Source organism: Bactrocera neohumeralis, chromosome 3, assembly GCF_024586455.1.
Source record: "Bactrocera neohumeralis isolate Rockhampton chromosome 3, APGP_CSIRO_Bneo_wtdbg2-racon-allhic-juicebox.fasta_v2, whole genome shotgun sequence".
Lineage (NCBI taxonomy): Eukaryota > Metazoa > Arthropoda > Insecta > Diptera > Tephritidae > Bactrocera > Bactrocera neohumeralis.
Genome location: NC_065920.1, coordinates 16,353,087 through 16,369,321, shown reverse-complemented (window position 1 = coordinate 16,369,321; position 16,235 = coordinate 16,353,087). Strand labels below are relative to the sequence as shown.

The following is a 16,235-nucleotide window of genomic DNA, read 5'->3' as shown; positions in this document are numbered from 1 at the left end:
TTATTGCATTTTCGAAACTTCGAATCTTGTATTTATGATTTCTTCATCCGAATCTAAAACCGGCAACGCGGGATCGGCCATTGATGAGGGTATATTCTCTTCCACCCAGCGTAGATCATCCTCTTCGGTCGTTGTGCCGCGCTGTGCATTTGGTGGTGTTTTAGTGCCGCCATTTGCATGCGAACTGCGCATTTTTACACCATACGCATCACCATACGCATCGGCGACGAATTGATCTTCCTCTGCAAAGACAAAAAGGAAATATAATATAGCAATAACAGGCTGATCTAAATCAGTTCCAATTTCGAAATTAGCCTATTATAAAAAACAGAAGGCTTTTCGTCATCTCTCTGAAGAATCTAATTAAAATAAAATTACAACAATAATAATACTTACCGTCATCGTCCTCATCGTCGGGCGCATCAAGTAACGGTGTAAATGCATAGCGCTGATTATTATTTGTGGGACGCCACAAAATCATAATAACCAACAATAATACCGAAAACAGTATATGCCAGAAAGCGGCATCGAACCAAATATTACGCCAAATCTATTGTAAAAAAATATATATTTAATTTGTTTTTGTTGTTTGTATTATGCACTCACTGGTGTACAGTTCTGTGACTTGCGCACATGCAGAGCATATAACATAAATATCACTGATGCAAGTACTGAAAATATCAGTGTGTTTGTGAAGTGTCTGTACAATGAGAGTTTCACCATATTTCTGAAAGATAAAAAACAAAAACAAGCACAATAAATAAGTTATGATAATTAACACACTTCAAAGCGCTAATTTACACACACACACACACACACACACCTTCTCAAGCGCAACGTTCTGGTGGTCTGCACCAGCGATGTGAATATCCACCAACAGATGCCTGTGTCCAGCACAGCCAACGGTATAGCGGCCACCAACTGTTCATCGGTTTTCGTGCTAGTCACACGCAAGTAACTTTCAACGCAAGCCAAGACAAAGTACAGCGCGCCAACGCCAACCACGCGATGAAGCATTGGACCCAAACGAGGTCTACACACGGAAATGAACTTATATTAATAAATAAACTTAAAGAGATTAGGTAGTTAAACACAAGTGTTTTGATGAACAACGTAATTTTTAGGCATATTTGCGCAAGTGTTCAAATTTGGTATATGTATATACATTTGTATGCACTCACTTGACAATACCGAAACCCAGACTCATTATGATGACAAGCATGCGTGCTAGTGTGCGTTTGGCGCAGGAAACAAATTCTGCCATCAATTCGGCGCCCTCAACCGGTACACCCGTGGTATTCAGGCTATAGTATTGTGCATAGAAGAAAGCTTTCTCCAGCATGCCAAGCAATATTACGCCGCCAATCCAGAATTGTATGCGCAAAAGGTCACGCCATTGCATGAATGACACAAAGAGCCAGATAATGCCGAAAATTACATAGACGACGCACATTATGCCGTAGAACTGTTAATATAAAAAAATAATAATTTTTCAAATAATAAAATTATTATATATAGAATTGTGTTTGATTTACCGCCAAGAGTGGATGATCAATCGCAGAAAGATAGCCGCCATCAGGACCAACAATGTCCAGTTGTACATGTGCGGAAAAATCTACGGGCTCTGAACTTTTGACAGCTTCAATTTTCAATGTCAATTCATAAATGCCATCTCTGCCAATGGTGATGATGTTTTTATCTAATGGCTGATATAGTAAAAAAAAAGTTTTAAATTTAAAAAACAGAGAAGTGGTTTGAAAGGTTTATAATTACGCATAAACAATTTTATACTAAAGCAGAAAATTTTAAAAACTTTCCTAACATTGAAAAGTAATTAAAAATAAACCTCAAAAATATGGCTTATTAAACGCAATATAAATTTAACATTTCACAGGAAATCAGAAATCAAATTTTGTATCTTCACGAACACAAAGTAAGTTTTATCAACATTCCCTTACTTCCTCTTCCTATGTGATAATTACAAAAAAAATAGACGCTCATACGCTGACTCATAAAATATTACCAAAAGATAAAATTCTACGAATACGCCAAATATGATAAAAAAAAGAAAATAAATAACCTTATCAGCGACAACTAACACGCGAAATTAATTCTTGCTATAATTACTTCATATTTTATGATCATACTAAAATATTGTTTTCATAACAGACGAAGTAATATTGTCAGTAAATATGCGAGTTCCTTTCTACAAATTGACGAGATAACGGTTTTGCTTATTCTAAATGTTTATGCAAAATACTATTAATTACCGCTGTGGGATGTTTTTTGGTATTGTTCATTTTCTTGACCGATGCCAAAGCAGCTGCCTCTGGTGATAACGCTGCCATGCCAGACGCTGCCGTTTCTTGCACCGGCCATTGTTTTTCCGACAACAAAATTGGATGCGTTGAACATTCGGTAGTTTTTGAGTCCATAGTGATGAAACCAAATTCCGATTTATTTTGCATTGGCAAATTTTCTTCTATATCATATTTTTGTATATCATACTGTAAATTTAAGCAAGAAATAAATAACCAAAGTGTAAGTTGCATGCCAAGTAGACATTTACCATGCGCTTGTCCGTCCAACATTGGCGCTCGTATAATTGCCACTCAATGTTTACATCTAAGCCATCACGACCCTCACATTCGACTAATGGTTTGAAAAAGACAAAATATTCAAAAAAAAATTATTATTATTGACTCATCAAAAAGCACTTACTATGAACTTTTATTTTGGAATTGGCCAATAAGGGACGTTGCTCTCGTGCAATGTTGGCATTCTATAGGCGAAATAAATGTAAATTATTGTTAAAAAAATATATATAATTAGCAACTTTTAATTCTTATGTGTACAAATATATTTCCATACTTACCGGTGTTAACGTTTTAATAGTTTTGCCAGCATCAGAATTTGCCTGCGTTGCCGAGGCAAGCATTGTCATCAGCAGAAACACCTTCACCAATATTAGTAATTTTCTTTTCCACATTGTTTTATTTATTGATTAAACTTGCACTTAAACACTAAAATGTTTAAATAAACAGTTTAAAAAATAATGCAAATTGTTAAAATTTTTGTAAATTGCAATTTACTGTAGCAACTAATAAATTTTCACGGAAAATCGACGTCAACAAGCAAACTCAGCAAAGTGGAATAGCGTAAAGCAAAGGAAAATAAAAATTCTGACAGTTCTAGTTGGGCTAATTGTCAATTTTTATACCGACTATTTGTTGGGAATAACGTTAAAACAAAACAAACAATAAATGCACTGAGAAAAATGTTTGATAGTTTTGTTAGAAATGTATTAAGGCAATCAAATTCACAAATGTTGCGTCAATATAATGATATTATATGCCAGTAAAAGTTTATTATAAATTTCTGCTAAAGTTAGTGAGATTTTTATAAATTTTTTGTTAATAAACAAAACAGCTGTTCCGCATTGTCCTCTTTTATGTCATGTAAACAACTACCATATGTTTTTGGGGTAAAATAAATTGAATTGGCAGTATTTGTATGACATAACCTCTTTAATAAGTCACATAAAAACTAAGTGGAAATTGGTAGGAAAACAAGATGCTAAGAAAGGTAAATCCACTTTATTTTCTGTTATTGCATTTACAAATTGTTTACTTATACTACACAGCTTAGTCCAATTGTGCCGCGCCTGCTATGCAATAATGTTGTTACTTCCTTAAATAAAACTCCAACACAGCATTACAGCGATGGACGAAGTGTATATGAACCGGACTATTTGGAGGTAAATAATTGAATGTACTAAATTATATACAAATGTATTAAAACACTTTCTACCATATCTGCTTATTTTACAGTCTTTGAAGCCCAAGTTTCCACAATATTCCTGTCTCAACGTGCAAATGAAAGGTTATGATTTCCCAATACTTGAGAGCTACCAGCGTTACTTGCATAGTGTTGCGGAATACCTTGATATCGATGTTTCCGATTGGTGAGCGTACATAAAAATATTCAAAATGACACTATAATAAAGTATATTTTTACTTTTAGTTACGCTTTGCCACCACAAACCACACAAGTACAAAGATTGCGTCCTAACTCCGCCGTTGTAGATGCCGAATACAGGCTGACAATGTATGAACGCAATCTGCAAATAAACGATGTAAACGCACCTGTGTATCCTGTATTTTTACGCATAGCGCAAGCCGCTTTGCCCGAAGGTGTGCAGTTGAGTGTACAAGAACACTCTGATGAGTTTGAGGAGCGCCGCTATGTACCCGATCGTGATTTGTTAGACTTAAAGGCCGAATTGGAACGAATGCAAGCAGGCGGACCGGGTGGACCCAAAAAGAAATAATGTGTGTATTTTGTTCTAATTGTACACGGAGGGTACAACGTACATGCATATATTTGTAGCAAGCACTTAATTTATACAAACTAAAGTGAATAAAAATACTAAATTAACTGCTTAATGTCTAAATGGAATGTACTATTTAAAGCTTTCCCCTACTGGACGGCAATATAAATGCTACAACGAAATGTTATGAAAACAAAATCTGTAGCAAAGTGTATGTATACGAAAAATTATTACAAGTAGGCACAAAGAGTGTAGAACTTAAACCTACATACATATTTATAATATAAATGGACGTTTAATCTGCACAGCTTCTATTAAAGTAATGCTGAATAGCACCCTTAGCGTCAAAGCGAGATTTTGGAAGAAAAATGTGCTTATTTAGACAACACCAAAGTGCACCACTTTAATAGCAGGCTGAGATGTATTATTCGATTTGCGTGACTTTGAGGTTTCATCACGATTTGAGGACCTTATCGGCGGACGAGGTAACTCATCGGCTGGAACGTATAGAAGCAGCTTTAGAAGCGCAATATACAAAACTAAAATATAAATACCTGCTGATAAGGGATTGAAATCTTTTAAATATTCATCATGTGGATGACATAACGGCAAGCTATCTGCTAATTCCTTTTTCGGATTTGTAATGTTACGCGGTAAGGGACGCGAATAGCCATTACGTTTCGGCAATTGTGGTTTTTCTTTACGTGGGATCTCCTGCAATGAAAAATGTTTAATATTTTTTTAGTTGTCATATTTTGAAAGTGAAATCAAGCACTCACCGGCACTACGGCGACCTGCACCGTATCCGAGAACTTCACTTTATTCTTTTCGCCCGCAGCATTGCGTGCATTTCCACCACCACTTGGCAACTCTTTATTCAAGCCATTTGCATACGTTGCACCACTGCCACCATTAACTAAATTAGCACCGTTATGTTGTTGTGTTGAACTATTCGATAGTATTGACGCCGTTGGCTTCTTTTGCAACAAACGCTTTTGATGTTCCTCACTATTTGTGGTCACAACCAAAGTTGGTGGTATTGTGCCCGAAACTAATGGATGTTGATAATATTTCGGCTTATAATTACCAGGCTGCAACGCGGATACGGACGCAATTGAAGTGGGCGCAAGCGCGCTTGGTGGCAACGGTTGCATATGTTTTTGTTGTAATGGCAAGGAATTGTCAGTAATCACAGCCGGTGTGGCATGATGCATCACATTCGAATTGGTTGTGATGGTTTGCAGGTGTGTTGAATTTACGGTTAACAGTGTGTTTGCGCTGCTGCTGTTGCCAGTGGTGGTAAACCTTGGCAGCATTGTGGCGGCGGGTGTGTTTATACTGTTTGGTGCCATTGCATCGGCTGGCAACTGCTGTTGCCATGGCAAAAGTGTGACGGATGGGGGAGCGGTCAGCGCTACAAAACGTACAAAAGAAAGTTAGAATTATTAGTAAAATATTTTTGTGTGTGCGACTACAGGAATAATGTTTGTCATACTTACCAATGCCCGTATTATTGAAATCACTGCCACTTTTTATAGACAACTCAGCAAGTGTGCTGTTTATAGTTGGTGTGTTAGTGGTGTTTTGTAAGAGTTTCAAGCTGCGCAACGAAGGCAAAGGCGGCGGTGGTGGTGGCGGACGTGCACGTATTGCATCTTGCGTACTCTCCGTGCGCAACTCGGGTTTGGGAATATTAATTTTTATCATTTCGGCACTAAATACTTTCGATTTGAATGATGGCAATGGTGGCACATAGTTCTTTAAATGTTCTTTTGCATATTTGTTATGTTGTAGCTTGCTGCGCTGCACAACCTGCAAGTCGGCATATGTTGATTGTGAGCAGGCCGATTCGGAGCGATAATCGGCACTCGAACTTAAATTGCTATTCGCAACACCGTTCACAGCACCACCGTGTCCTTCCTCTTCATGCAGTATAGTTGCTGCCTGACTGAAAGCGGCGGTAGCAAACTCCAACAAGTTTACATTCGATTTGGTCTCATTGAATAAATCCATGAATAGATCATAATCTTCAATGTCTTCAGCAACTTCAAAGGCCTCTGCATACATTTGTTTCCTAAATAATATATAATTAATTTGATTAAATATACATTAAAATACATTATTAATGCTGGCTTACCGCAGCAGATAGAAGAAGAAACGTCTCTTCAAATCAAACACCTGATCGCTAAACTCGTCTTTTGTTTCTTCGGAAAGTTCATCGGTGAATGTCTTCAGCGCTTTTCCCAGCAGCTCTACACGTGCGCGTTTCGCCTCTCCACGAAAGAAAACGTAATTAGCTATTTTGTGTAATGATATCAAACACATGGCGCCGTAGGTTTCCCAGTTGATCGCCAATAACAAATTCACCGCTTTCTCCAGCTGATGCAGCGCTAGATATTTGTCAACCAAAACATCAGCGGTCAGGCCTGAATTGTGTATGTCACCGCGCATGCCGGCGCCAGCGAAAAAACGCAAACAACCCAATGGACCTTGTTCGAAGTGCAACAAAAGCAAACAATCGGTTTGGCCATATGGTAAAGAGCGTTGCGTCAAATCCGGCTTGTGACTAAACGCAATGTGCAACAATGTCGGTTGTATGGTGAAGTAGTGTGAAAGATCCAACAAATTCAGCGGTGTGACATCTTCGCTTTGCAATTGATTGCCTACCGGCGTGAGGGCGAGGTCAAAACATTGAAATTGCGCACGCTCATTAGCTACCATAACAATACTACTATCCGAGTGCCAAGCACATTGCGTGGGTATCTGCAATGTGTATGAAATTTTATAATATGAAATACTATTGTATTTAATTATATATGTAATATTTGTTTACTTACGATGTCTATACGTGTTGTGACTTTGGTAACTTGCTGTACTAGATCATGCAGACAAATTTTTCGATCGATTGAACCCAAGAATAGTTTCTCTTGGTCTGGACTGAAGGCATGACAACATATTTGCGTTCCCATTGTTATTGACGTCACTGTGGCGCGTTGCATTTTACCAGCATTTATCTCATAGGTACATACTTCAGCAGATATTTCCCCTTTTCGTGATACTTTTTGCTCTACTGTCAAAATTTGACTTTCGGCGGAGCGTAGAAAATCCACAGAGAGCGGATCATTCTCAGACCAACAATATGAAACGGACTCTATTTGCATGCTATAGAAGACAAAGAGAACTGTTATTTGAGTAAAAGTATTAACTGAAAAACTGCTTAGCAGAGTTATATAATTGTGGAGAATGCTGTGCCCGTAATATTTTCAAACTTTCTTGCGTATTTTACACTCACCCCTTTAATTTAAAAACATGTATATTCGCCCTATCCTGATCACGTATTGTTGGTCGCCAAGGATAAACTTCGTTCTGAGAAGATTTCGTCCATATAACAAAAAGATCCGCGCTACTATTCACAATTAGATGACGCGATAATTTACGCTCTGACGGTCCTGGTATTATCACATGAAATATGCGTGGATCCATATTACTAATTTTCTCAGGTCCTTGCAGACGTGTGTTCGGTTTTTGTAAATGCACCACCGTCAACTGATTCGTATTATAGGCTAAGACGATGTGGGAACGTGTGAAAAATGCTAAACCAGAGATAAAACATGAGACAATAAAACGTATTACTAGTGTAATGCAGAAATACTGTAGGCAAAACAAACAAAACACAGCAAAGTTGTAGCGAAATTAATTAACATTAATTGCATGTGAAACTGTGTGAATCCGCGCATGCTCATGGGTATGCGCAAATGCAAATTTCTCCACACTATCAGCATTAGAGAATTTATGTATGTATATACACACAGATAAATATTCGCCGCGCAACTTTTTGTCACCTTTATTTCCCTGCCTATGGTATGTACATATACACTTACCGTCGGTGATAACTTCCGACGCCAGCTTGCCAACAAAGTACTTCTCATAGACCATGCGCAATATGTCACCTGTCGCAGGATCCACAGATATATGTGCGATAATACCGTTGGCGAATAGAAGCAACACTTGCGCAGCATCACGCCATTCGGTATGCACAATTTTATAACTACGCAGTAATTCCTCCAAGCGTTTAATGTTATCCTTCAACCGCCCAGGTGCCTTGCGGCTATTCTTAAGCACCGTCACACCATTACGCCGTTCAATGTAATCACGCTTGGCGATTGCTGTCAGCTCAGCGTTCTGTTGCTGTGCCTCACGATTGCGTGTGTAACGGAAGGCACCTAGATCGGTCGATTTAATGCGCAACTCATCGCGTACACTCCACAGATGACATTCACCGAGGAGAGTTAGCATTGCAAGCGCTTGTGGTTGCAAGTGTTAAGCCGTTGACTTTCAATAACTTTTGTTTATATTATATAAAATAATATATTTCTGTAATGTTTTATTCTTGCAATACTCTCACATCATTTATCGTTAGACGATTTGATGCACTACCACACTTTTTGCACATGCAATTTCCTAATGAATTTATGCACAACGGGAATTTAACAAACCACAACTCCAGGTCTCGTTTTAAGCATACTTGTGCTAATGTTATTCCAAACTTATCGCGAACAAACACCGCTACAAGTATATTTCTATATGCGGCTGCTGTCTCGCGGTTAGCGTCGCCGTCGTCACCACAGCGTCACAGCTAGATTCCCGAAGAATTTGGCTAATTTATGCGCTGCAATAATATTACTTGATATATGTTGCTATTGTTATTGAGTTAGTAGTTAATGTTGTTTGCGTTGTTGTTGTTGTGCTGCTGTTAACTGCGTGCCTTTTATTGCCCTACTGATCGTATGGATGCGCAAGTTTGCCTACGTTGTAGTCATTGTACTATGCAGACCTGTTGCTTCTGCGTATTGGTATTTCAAACAATTTTATGTTTTATTCCACTTATTTACACTTGTATGTATGTAGCATGAAAACACAAAGTATTCTCAAAATTGCTCAACAATATCGCAGCTATTTTGTTTAAAAATAAATATATAAACACTAATAACAATAAAAAAAATTGCACACAAATTGACAATCAACAATGAATTGTTGCTTCTGCCCGATTAGTGCACGATCAGAGATGAGAGAAAAGCAGAGTTGCACACAGAAGTCATGACAACTACACTGGAAGCAATAATCTGTTGAAATATCAAATGAATATAAAATATGTGTATATTAAGTAAATTGCTATAGTTTATTATTTACCGCAAATACCACTATAATAATTTTTTATTTGAAACAGACAAGAAACTATTTTTTTCTTTAAATAAGAAAAACATTATGCGTATAAATATTAAGTATTCAAAAAATATATAAATTTATTAATTAAACAAGTAACTGTTACTTATTTTTATACCCTCAACATCTATGCCATAAGGATTGTAATAACCAGCAGGAAGCGTGGGAGACCTTATAAAATAAGTAGGCATGAGCTGAGTCGATTTTGCCATGTCCATCTGACTCTCTGTATATATGCTAACTCTCGCTTAGTTTTTGAGATATCGATCTGAAAATTCGAACACGTTCTTTTCTTTCCAAGAAGCTGCTTATATGCCGAAATCGCCGAATTCAGACCACTATAGGTTAAAGCGGCTGAACAAACGAAATGATGAAGGGAAAAAAAGTTCATGTAGGAGAAACTTTTTTATTTGGCGAAATATCACCACGAAATTTGGCACGGATCCTTACGCAAGCCAAGGGTACAATCTACATATTAATAAAATGTTTGGATCGAGCCACCGTAGCATATACATATGTAGCTGCGATACAAAACTCAATCAAGTCGTCATATGGAAACTTTTTTATTTGACGAGAGATCTTCATGAAATTTGGCACGAATTATTGCCAAAGATAAGGCTAAAATTTCCTCTAATGTATTTATTTACCTGAAAAAATTCAAATATTTTTCACACAACAAACCTTTCTCCACTACAATAAGAAAATAAAAAAATTCAAAGTTTTTATTTAAACAAAACTTTTATTTCATTTCAGTTGTTGTAATGTATTGTAAAATAAACAATTTCACAAATTAATTCACAGATCTTTTTTCGTGTTTCTCGTTCACATTCTTATATGCTTACTTAGGTTTTTTTTAATTTAATTTTTAAGTATTTCATTCAGTTTGCCATAGTTTCTACGCCAAGTTTACTTTAAAGCAAAATCGAAAAACCCTTACGACACTAAAACAAGTAACATGGATATATTTGCGTGTATATATTTAAATATATGTATGTATATGTGTGTAAATTATTCTTATACTTAATGTTATGTAATTACATATGGAAATCTGTACTAAACAGCTACAAAAACATTAAACTTCCATCGCACAAAAGTAATCTTGCAAGCTTAACGACAAAGTGTCGTACAACATTTTTTTCAAATCTTTATATTTTCAATATTATATCGTCACCTAAAATGCAAAGAAAAATGATATAACAGAAACAAAATTTGAGTTTTGGTTATAAAATGGTTATATACTGGTTATATCTAACATATGTGTAATAATGATGTAAAGTATCGTAAGCAATAAATAACTCAATTTCAGTTGTGATTGATGATACATTGTTTTGCATTTTAGATGACGATGTGAACATCCTCTTACACTAACGGTGGCAAAGTGACCCAAAATGACTTTGAACAATTATAATCAAAAAGGAATTTATATATTTTCAAGTGTTTTCTCTACAAGCAATATTTTATATTTTTTACAAAAAAAAAATAATAATAATTACATACATACATATTTATAAGTATAATCTATGAATTTTTGTATACATGCATGCATGTTTTATATGTTTGTGTTTATATATGAAATTCAAGTTGCAGTTTGAGTTTTCAAACACTAGTGTTGTGCTTCAAGGACTTTGTAATAAAATTATTAATATTGTTTGCATTATATTTATGTATTTCATTGTTGTTCTTTATATAACTTAAATTTATACAAGGCATTGCGATATTTGCTAACGTTTTGTTATGCGTTTATGTACATATATATATAGTAAATGACTTTTTGGACGACGATGAGTTTACAAGACAACTAATGCAGACACGTAGAATGTATGCGCCTAAAAGTATGCTAATTTGCAACAAATACGCTGTCGCGTTTATTTGTTTATTTTGGTAATTTTTTTTAAGTTTTATTTTGGTAATTTTGTTTAAGTCTGCCAAAATTAACTGTGTATCATTTCGTACCATTTAAATTCAAATATTTCATGTGCAAATCTACTTTTAGGCGCTATACCACGCAGTCTTACAGCTCATGTGACATCTTGGAAAAACTAACATAAATTTTATCACACCTCTTTGCGACTACATACTATTTACACAGCAACTTATATTTAGTACTTATTTTTTACTACTATTTTGTGCCAATTAAATATTTATAGTATACTCAGTAGTTAATAAGATTTTTTTAAATTTGTTTTAACAATTTTATATCAGCTACTTTGCAGTCTAACTATAGAGCAGCCTTATTCATTGTTTCGATTCCGAATTTGGTTAAAATATATTTGTTTGTGTTTTGTTTTTGTTTCTGTTCGTCGTCAATTTCATCTACCAGTAAAATAACTAAAGCAAAAAATAAAAAAAAATGTTAATGCTTATTTCATGTACATACATATATATTATTTAGCATTAAAGCAAATATTTGGCTAACCAAAATGTGCTTAACAAATTAAAATGTTTATGGCATGAGCAAGTACGTATGCATTTAGTTGCATTAATTATAGTGCATATGACTTATAAACATAAAGACGAGTGTGTAGGAAATTAAATATAGCACTTCAAGTGTTTATCGTGTTTATCTATAGATATGACGACATACATAAATATGTCAGCGCATCAAATATGTATCAACGTTCAACCAATTGTTTTGCTTCATTTCAATCAATACTTAGTATAAAAATAATAATTTATAGTTAACATTTTAAGTGGAATAATTAAATTACTTAGCACTAAAATAACGTTTTTAAACATTAAAGCGTACAAAGTACATACTTTTAGATACATAAATAAGGTTTCGTTTTTTTTTATAATTGTTTTACAATTAGTTTTTATATGTGCACTAAGGTGAGTCTGTGTGTGTGTTTAGCGATTTTTTTTTATTGCATAATACAAATAAATATATAAATTTATATTATAGCCGCAAGATCTACACTATAGATCTGAAGAAAAAAATATATTAAACACAACAAATTCAAAAATTGTGTTGAGATAATATATATTAAGTAAATTAAATAAAATAAAAAAAAAAAAAAAAAAAAAAAATTTTTAAATTAAATATTGCAAATATAAATTTGCTGCATAAAAGAAATGTGTGTGGCACTACAGGCCGCAGACTATTAAGTTCACTTTATGAGCACAAATTAAGTGTTTTACAAGTGTTGGCCTGCCATAACGCTTTTGAAAGTAGTTTATTAACTGGCTGATTGATTGTTTAATTGCTGCACAACATTTCCCATGCACAAAAATAAAAGAAAACATAAAATTTGGCGCACATTTTGCAACATACTATTCTACTAATTAGTGTGATTGCTAGCATTTAAAGCTATTTCAAACAAGTTTTCAATTCGTTGTACGCCTTTGTAACGGCATTGTAACAATTTTTATATCAGCGTTCTGCAGTCTTCTAACGTCTACTTATAAGCGCCTAGAAGTGCGCTACAATTGTTACACCTCTCTATTATATAATTTGTTTAGCAACAAAGTTGCATAGTAACTTTGTAGCTAAGAAGTTTTAAAAGACAACGTCTCCTTGACCACGCGCGCCAGTCCTATATGCACACATTAATTCGCCACAAACACACATACACACATTATAGTTACGCCTGAGCGTTGTGTATGTGTGTTGGCGTTTTGTACTTATAGTCGTTCAAATTAATCACGCTACAAGCCATAAACGAAAACAAATCTAGAAGTCGTAGAATTCATTGCTTTTATTATTGAATCGTCGCGTTAACACATACACGACTGCTTCGTAGGTGGCCATCATTATGGCTGTGTTAGGTATTTGTCGCACCAATTGTGTCGCTAAGCCTCTGCAAAGATAAGATAATGCAAGTAATGTCGATTAATGCCTTCAATTAATTTTCTTGTGGTCAAAGATTATGTATATATTTATGAATTTTTAAATTATTTATAAAATATGACAATATTTATATGAAAAAAAAGATTGTTTTAGAGCATTTTTTGTATTATAAACTTTTACGAATTTCGAAAAAAAATAAACTTTTTTCGTGATTGGTAAATTTTATATTATTTTTATCGTTTATTTTATTTATTTAAGGGGTTATATACAGTTGGGAAAAAAAATCGATTTTTTTATTTCCATTTTTTTGAGAAGCCGCCATTTTGTCAATATTTTTTTATCTTATTCCTTCGATTAATAAATAGATTTAACATTACTTTAAAAAAATCTGTTCGGTTTTTTAATTTCAGAGGATTCCGTTCAATTGAATTCTGGAAAAATCACTTTTTTCGGCCTTCTAACTGTATACAACCCTACAACAAACACGTTATTAAACAACGTTTTGCCTAAATGTAGGCAACGTTTTTTTCCTGTGCTGAAGCGTGAGTTTAATAGTATACATTCAGGATGCAAATAGATAAAGTACCCGATTTTGATTTCGGCGTAAAATTAATATAGTGCGATGGAGCAAAATCTGGTCACAATCGAATTGAAAAAATTCTGCTTTATCAGGACGAGTCGAGCAAGAACGCGTTTCATACCCAAAATATCCAACAAAATAATTCGAACGGACTCACGAGAGATGTCTAGCTATCTTACCATCTCTCTAACACTATTCTTCACTTTTTTAATATATTCATGAATTGAAAAGGTCGTCCAGAACGAGGCAACGATCTATCGACCGTCTTTGAAGACTTTATAGCACTCGAAGGCTTGACTTTTTGATAAAACTGAATCACCGTAAGCCTTCTCCAACATTCGCAACGATTCCGCACACCAAATTTGGTTAGAAATACAAAATTTGAGGCAAATTCTTTGTTCGATATTTTTATCCGGAAATTTAATCACAATTTCCGGGCGCTTTTTTGTTTTAATGTACATATACTGTTTACTTTTAATAAATTTTAAAGCTTCAGTAAGTAGAATTTAGTTTGTAAATTATCTCTGTTACCACAGATCCTTTTGAAATCTATTTTTATAGCTGATGAAAACGTTAGAACTTAATAAAACCTAACAAAAAAAAAATATTTAGAGAAACCAGAGTGGAAAGTGCAGTAGATTTAAGCAAATAATAATAATAATAAAATTACTCACGAGTTACTGCTATTTGCATAACTAATAAACAAGCTCATTTAAGATTGGCGAAATTCCACAGGGTGTTCATAAAAACTAGCGCAAATTGTGTGCGCAATTTTCTACGCGCAAATGCATTTTTGCGCTTTTATTTAAACGATTACTTAAAGTCAATTATAATTTAGCAAACAAGCAGAAGAAAAATTAAAAAATAAACAGACTTTGCTTAGAATATTGTACTTTATGGCGAGGAAGAAATCTAGTGCGTCATTTGGCAACAATAAAAACTCTAAACAAATAAATCACCAAGGGACATAAAAGAATTTGACAGACGGTGTGAAGTAGCGCCAGCATGTATGTACATACATATGTATGTATCTGTGTGTGTGCGAAAAGTTTGCGTTATATTTCATTGAGATAAGCAAATTAAAAATAGACACAACGACTCATACAAGTGGCTACAGCGTGTTCGGTCAATTAGTGTAAGCGCATTGTGCATGTAATTGTACAATGAGAATATTTGAAATACATATGTACGCACGTAAGAGCACTGTAATGCTGACAGAGAAAGCATTTTATTTCTTGCAATTATGAAAATTAGCAGTCGAGGTCAGTTGATGGAGAATTTTAATTGCAATTTGACGATGGAAATATAGCTTTTATGAAGAAATGTATCTTAATTTTGATGGGTCTGTTTTAACAGCTATATGCTATAGTGTTAAAACACAGACTGCCTACCTCGCAATGTTACAATCGCGGCACGGGCGGCATGGAATAGATACCGAGAGTTGAAGAAGAAAGCGAGACGCATTTCCAGACAAAAAAAGAGAGAAGACGAAGAACTTGACAAGCTGGCCGACAGCTGTAATGCTCGAAAATTCTACGAAAAGATGCGGGACTAACAGAAGGTTTCAGGACCGGAGCATACTCTTGTAGAACCCCCAGAGGTGGTCTAGTGACTGATGCCCAGAGCATACTGAAATTATGGAGGGAACACTTCTCCTGCCTCTGCTGAATGGAAGTGAAAGCATAACACCAGAGATGGTGAACCTGATTCCCCAATCGATGACGATGGAGCAGACGACCCGACCATGAAGAAGTTCGAAGAACAATTACCCGTCTGAAGAACAACAAAGCGCCTTACTTATTATATTTTACTTTTATATATATTTTATGACATCTCCTTCAGGAGAATCGTGGAAACCCTGGGATATCAGAATACGTAAAGACAACTTTGAATATTGTTGCCACGACAATCGTTTTTACATAAACGACATGAAGGCGGATTTAAATGCGACAAATTACTGTAAACTCGGGAGTATTCCTCAAATTAATTGCAGAATATTTTCTGTACCTACAACACCAACAATAACAACAACAGCCACTTTTAATTCTTCTATTAATTAATTATTAAAATTTGGATATTTAGTTGTTCGTCTTACCGATAAAGTCCAGCTCTACCCTCCTCTTTCCACACAGTCTGCAATGTTTGGAAAAATGTATTATATTTATTGCCCTCCTCACGCAGTCTTGTGCGTGCCACCTCATGTGGATACGCAATACAGGATGCTACAGTCTTTGAAACGGCACCAGCCATCATGAATTCCAGAAAGTCCTTCGATGATTTAACATCTTCGTGACGTGAGTTGCGCATTTCAAGCT

At 35.1% G+C, this 16,235-nt stretch overlaps 4 protein-coding genes across 6 annotated transcripts in view; 1 reads left to right on the top strand and 3 right to left on the bottom strand.

Annotated features, from left to right (window-relative positions):
• LOC126752919 (transmembrane protein 87A) lies at nt 1–2,938 on the bottom strand. Its single transcript, XM_050463960.1, has 9 exons — nt 2,876–2,938; nt 2,722–2,782; nt 2,570–2,652; nt 1,536–1,706; nt 1,182–1,465; nt 824–1,033; nt 607–727; nt 397–550; nt 1–242 (listed from the first exon to the last, which is right to left on the bottom strand). The coding sequence occupies exons 1-9, from the start codon at nt 2,936–2,938 to the stop codon at nt 1–3; spliced, it is 1,389 nt and encodes a 462-aa protein (XP_050319917.1).
• A 551-nt stretch (nt 2,939–3,489) lies between these two features.
• On the top strand, nt 3,490–4,453 carry LOC126753670 (39S ribosomal protein L48, mitochondrial). Its single transcript, XM_050465341.1, has 4 exons — nt 3,490–3,585; nt 3,644–3,757; nt 3,831–3,964; nt 4,024–4,453. Exons 1-4 carry the CDS (start codon nt 3,574–3,576, stop codon nt 4,328–4,330), a joined length of 567 nt encoding a protein of 188 aa, XP_050321298.1. The 5' UTR covers nt 3,490–3,573; the 3' UTR covers nt 4,331–4,453.
• On the bottom strand, nt 4,335–9,372 carry LOC126753666 (WD repeat-containing and planar cell polarity effector protein fritz). The gene is made up of 8 exons (XM_050465338.1): nt 8,212–9,372; nt 7,623–7,923; nt 7,168–7,492; nt 6,468–7,093; nt 5,830–6,404; nt 5,110–5,744; nt 4,885–5,044; nt 4,335–4,827 (listed from the first exon to the last, which is right to left on the bottom strand). The coding sequence occupies exons 1-8, from the start codon at nt 8,624–8,626 to the stop codon at nt 4,709–4,711; spliced, it is 3,156 nt and encodes a 1,051-aa protein (XP_050321295.1). The 5' UTR covers nt 8,627–9,372; the 3' UTR covers nt 4,335–4,708.
• A 900-nt stretch (nt 9,373–10,272) lies between these two features.
• The window catches only part of LOC126752020 (mitochondrial carrier protein Rim2), a 30,955-nt gene continuing 24,992 nt past the window's right edge, over nt 10,273–16,235 (bottom strand). For all 3 annotated transcript variants that reach the window (XM_050462542.1, XM_050462540.1, XM_050462541.1), the window contains 2 exons: nt 16,016–16,233; nt 10,273–13,350 (listed from right to left, as the gene is read on the bottom strand). In XM_050462542.1, the coding sequence (XP_050318499.1) occupies nt 13,224–13,350; nt 16,016–16,233 (345 nt within the window). In that variant the 3' untranslated portion in view covers nt 10,273–13,223. The remainder of the gene's footprint in view (nt 13,351–16,015; nt 16,234–16,235) is intronic.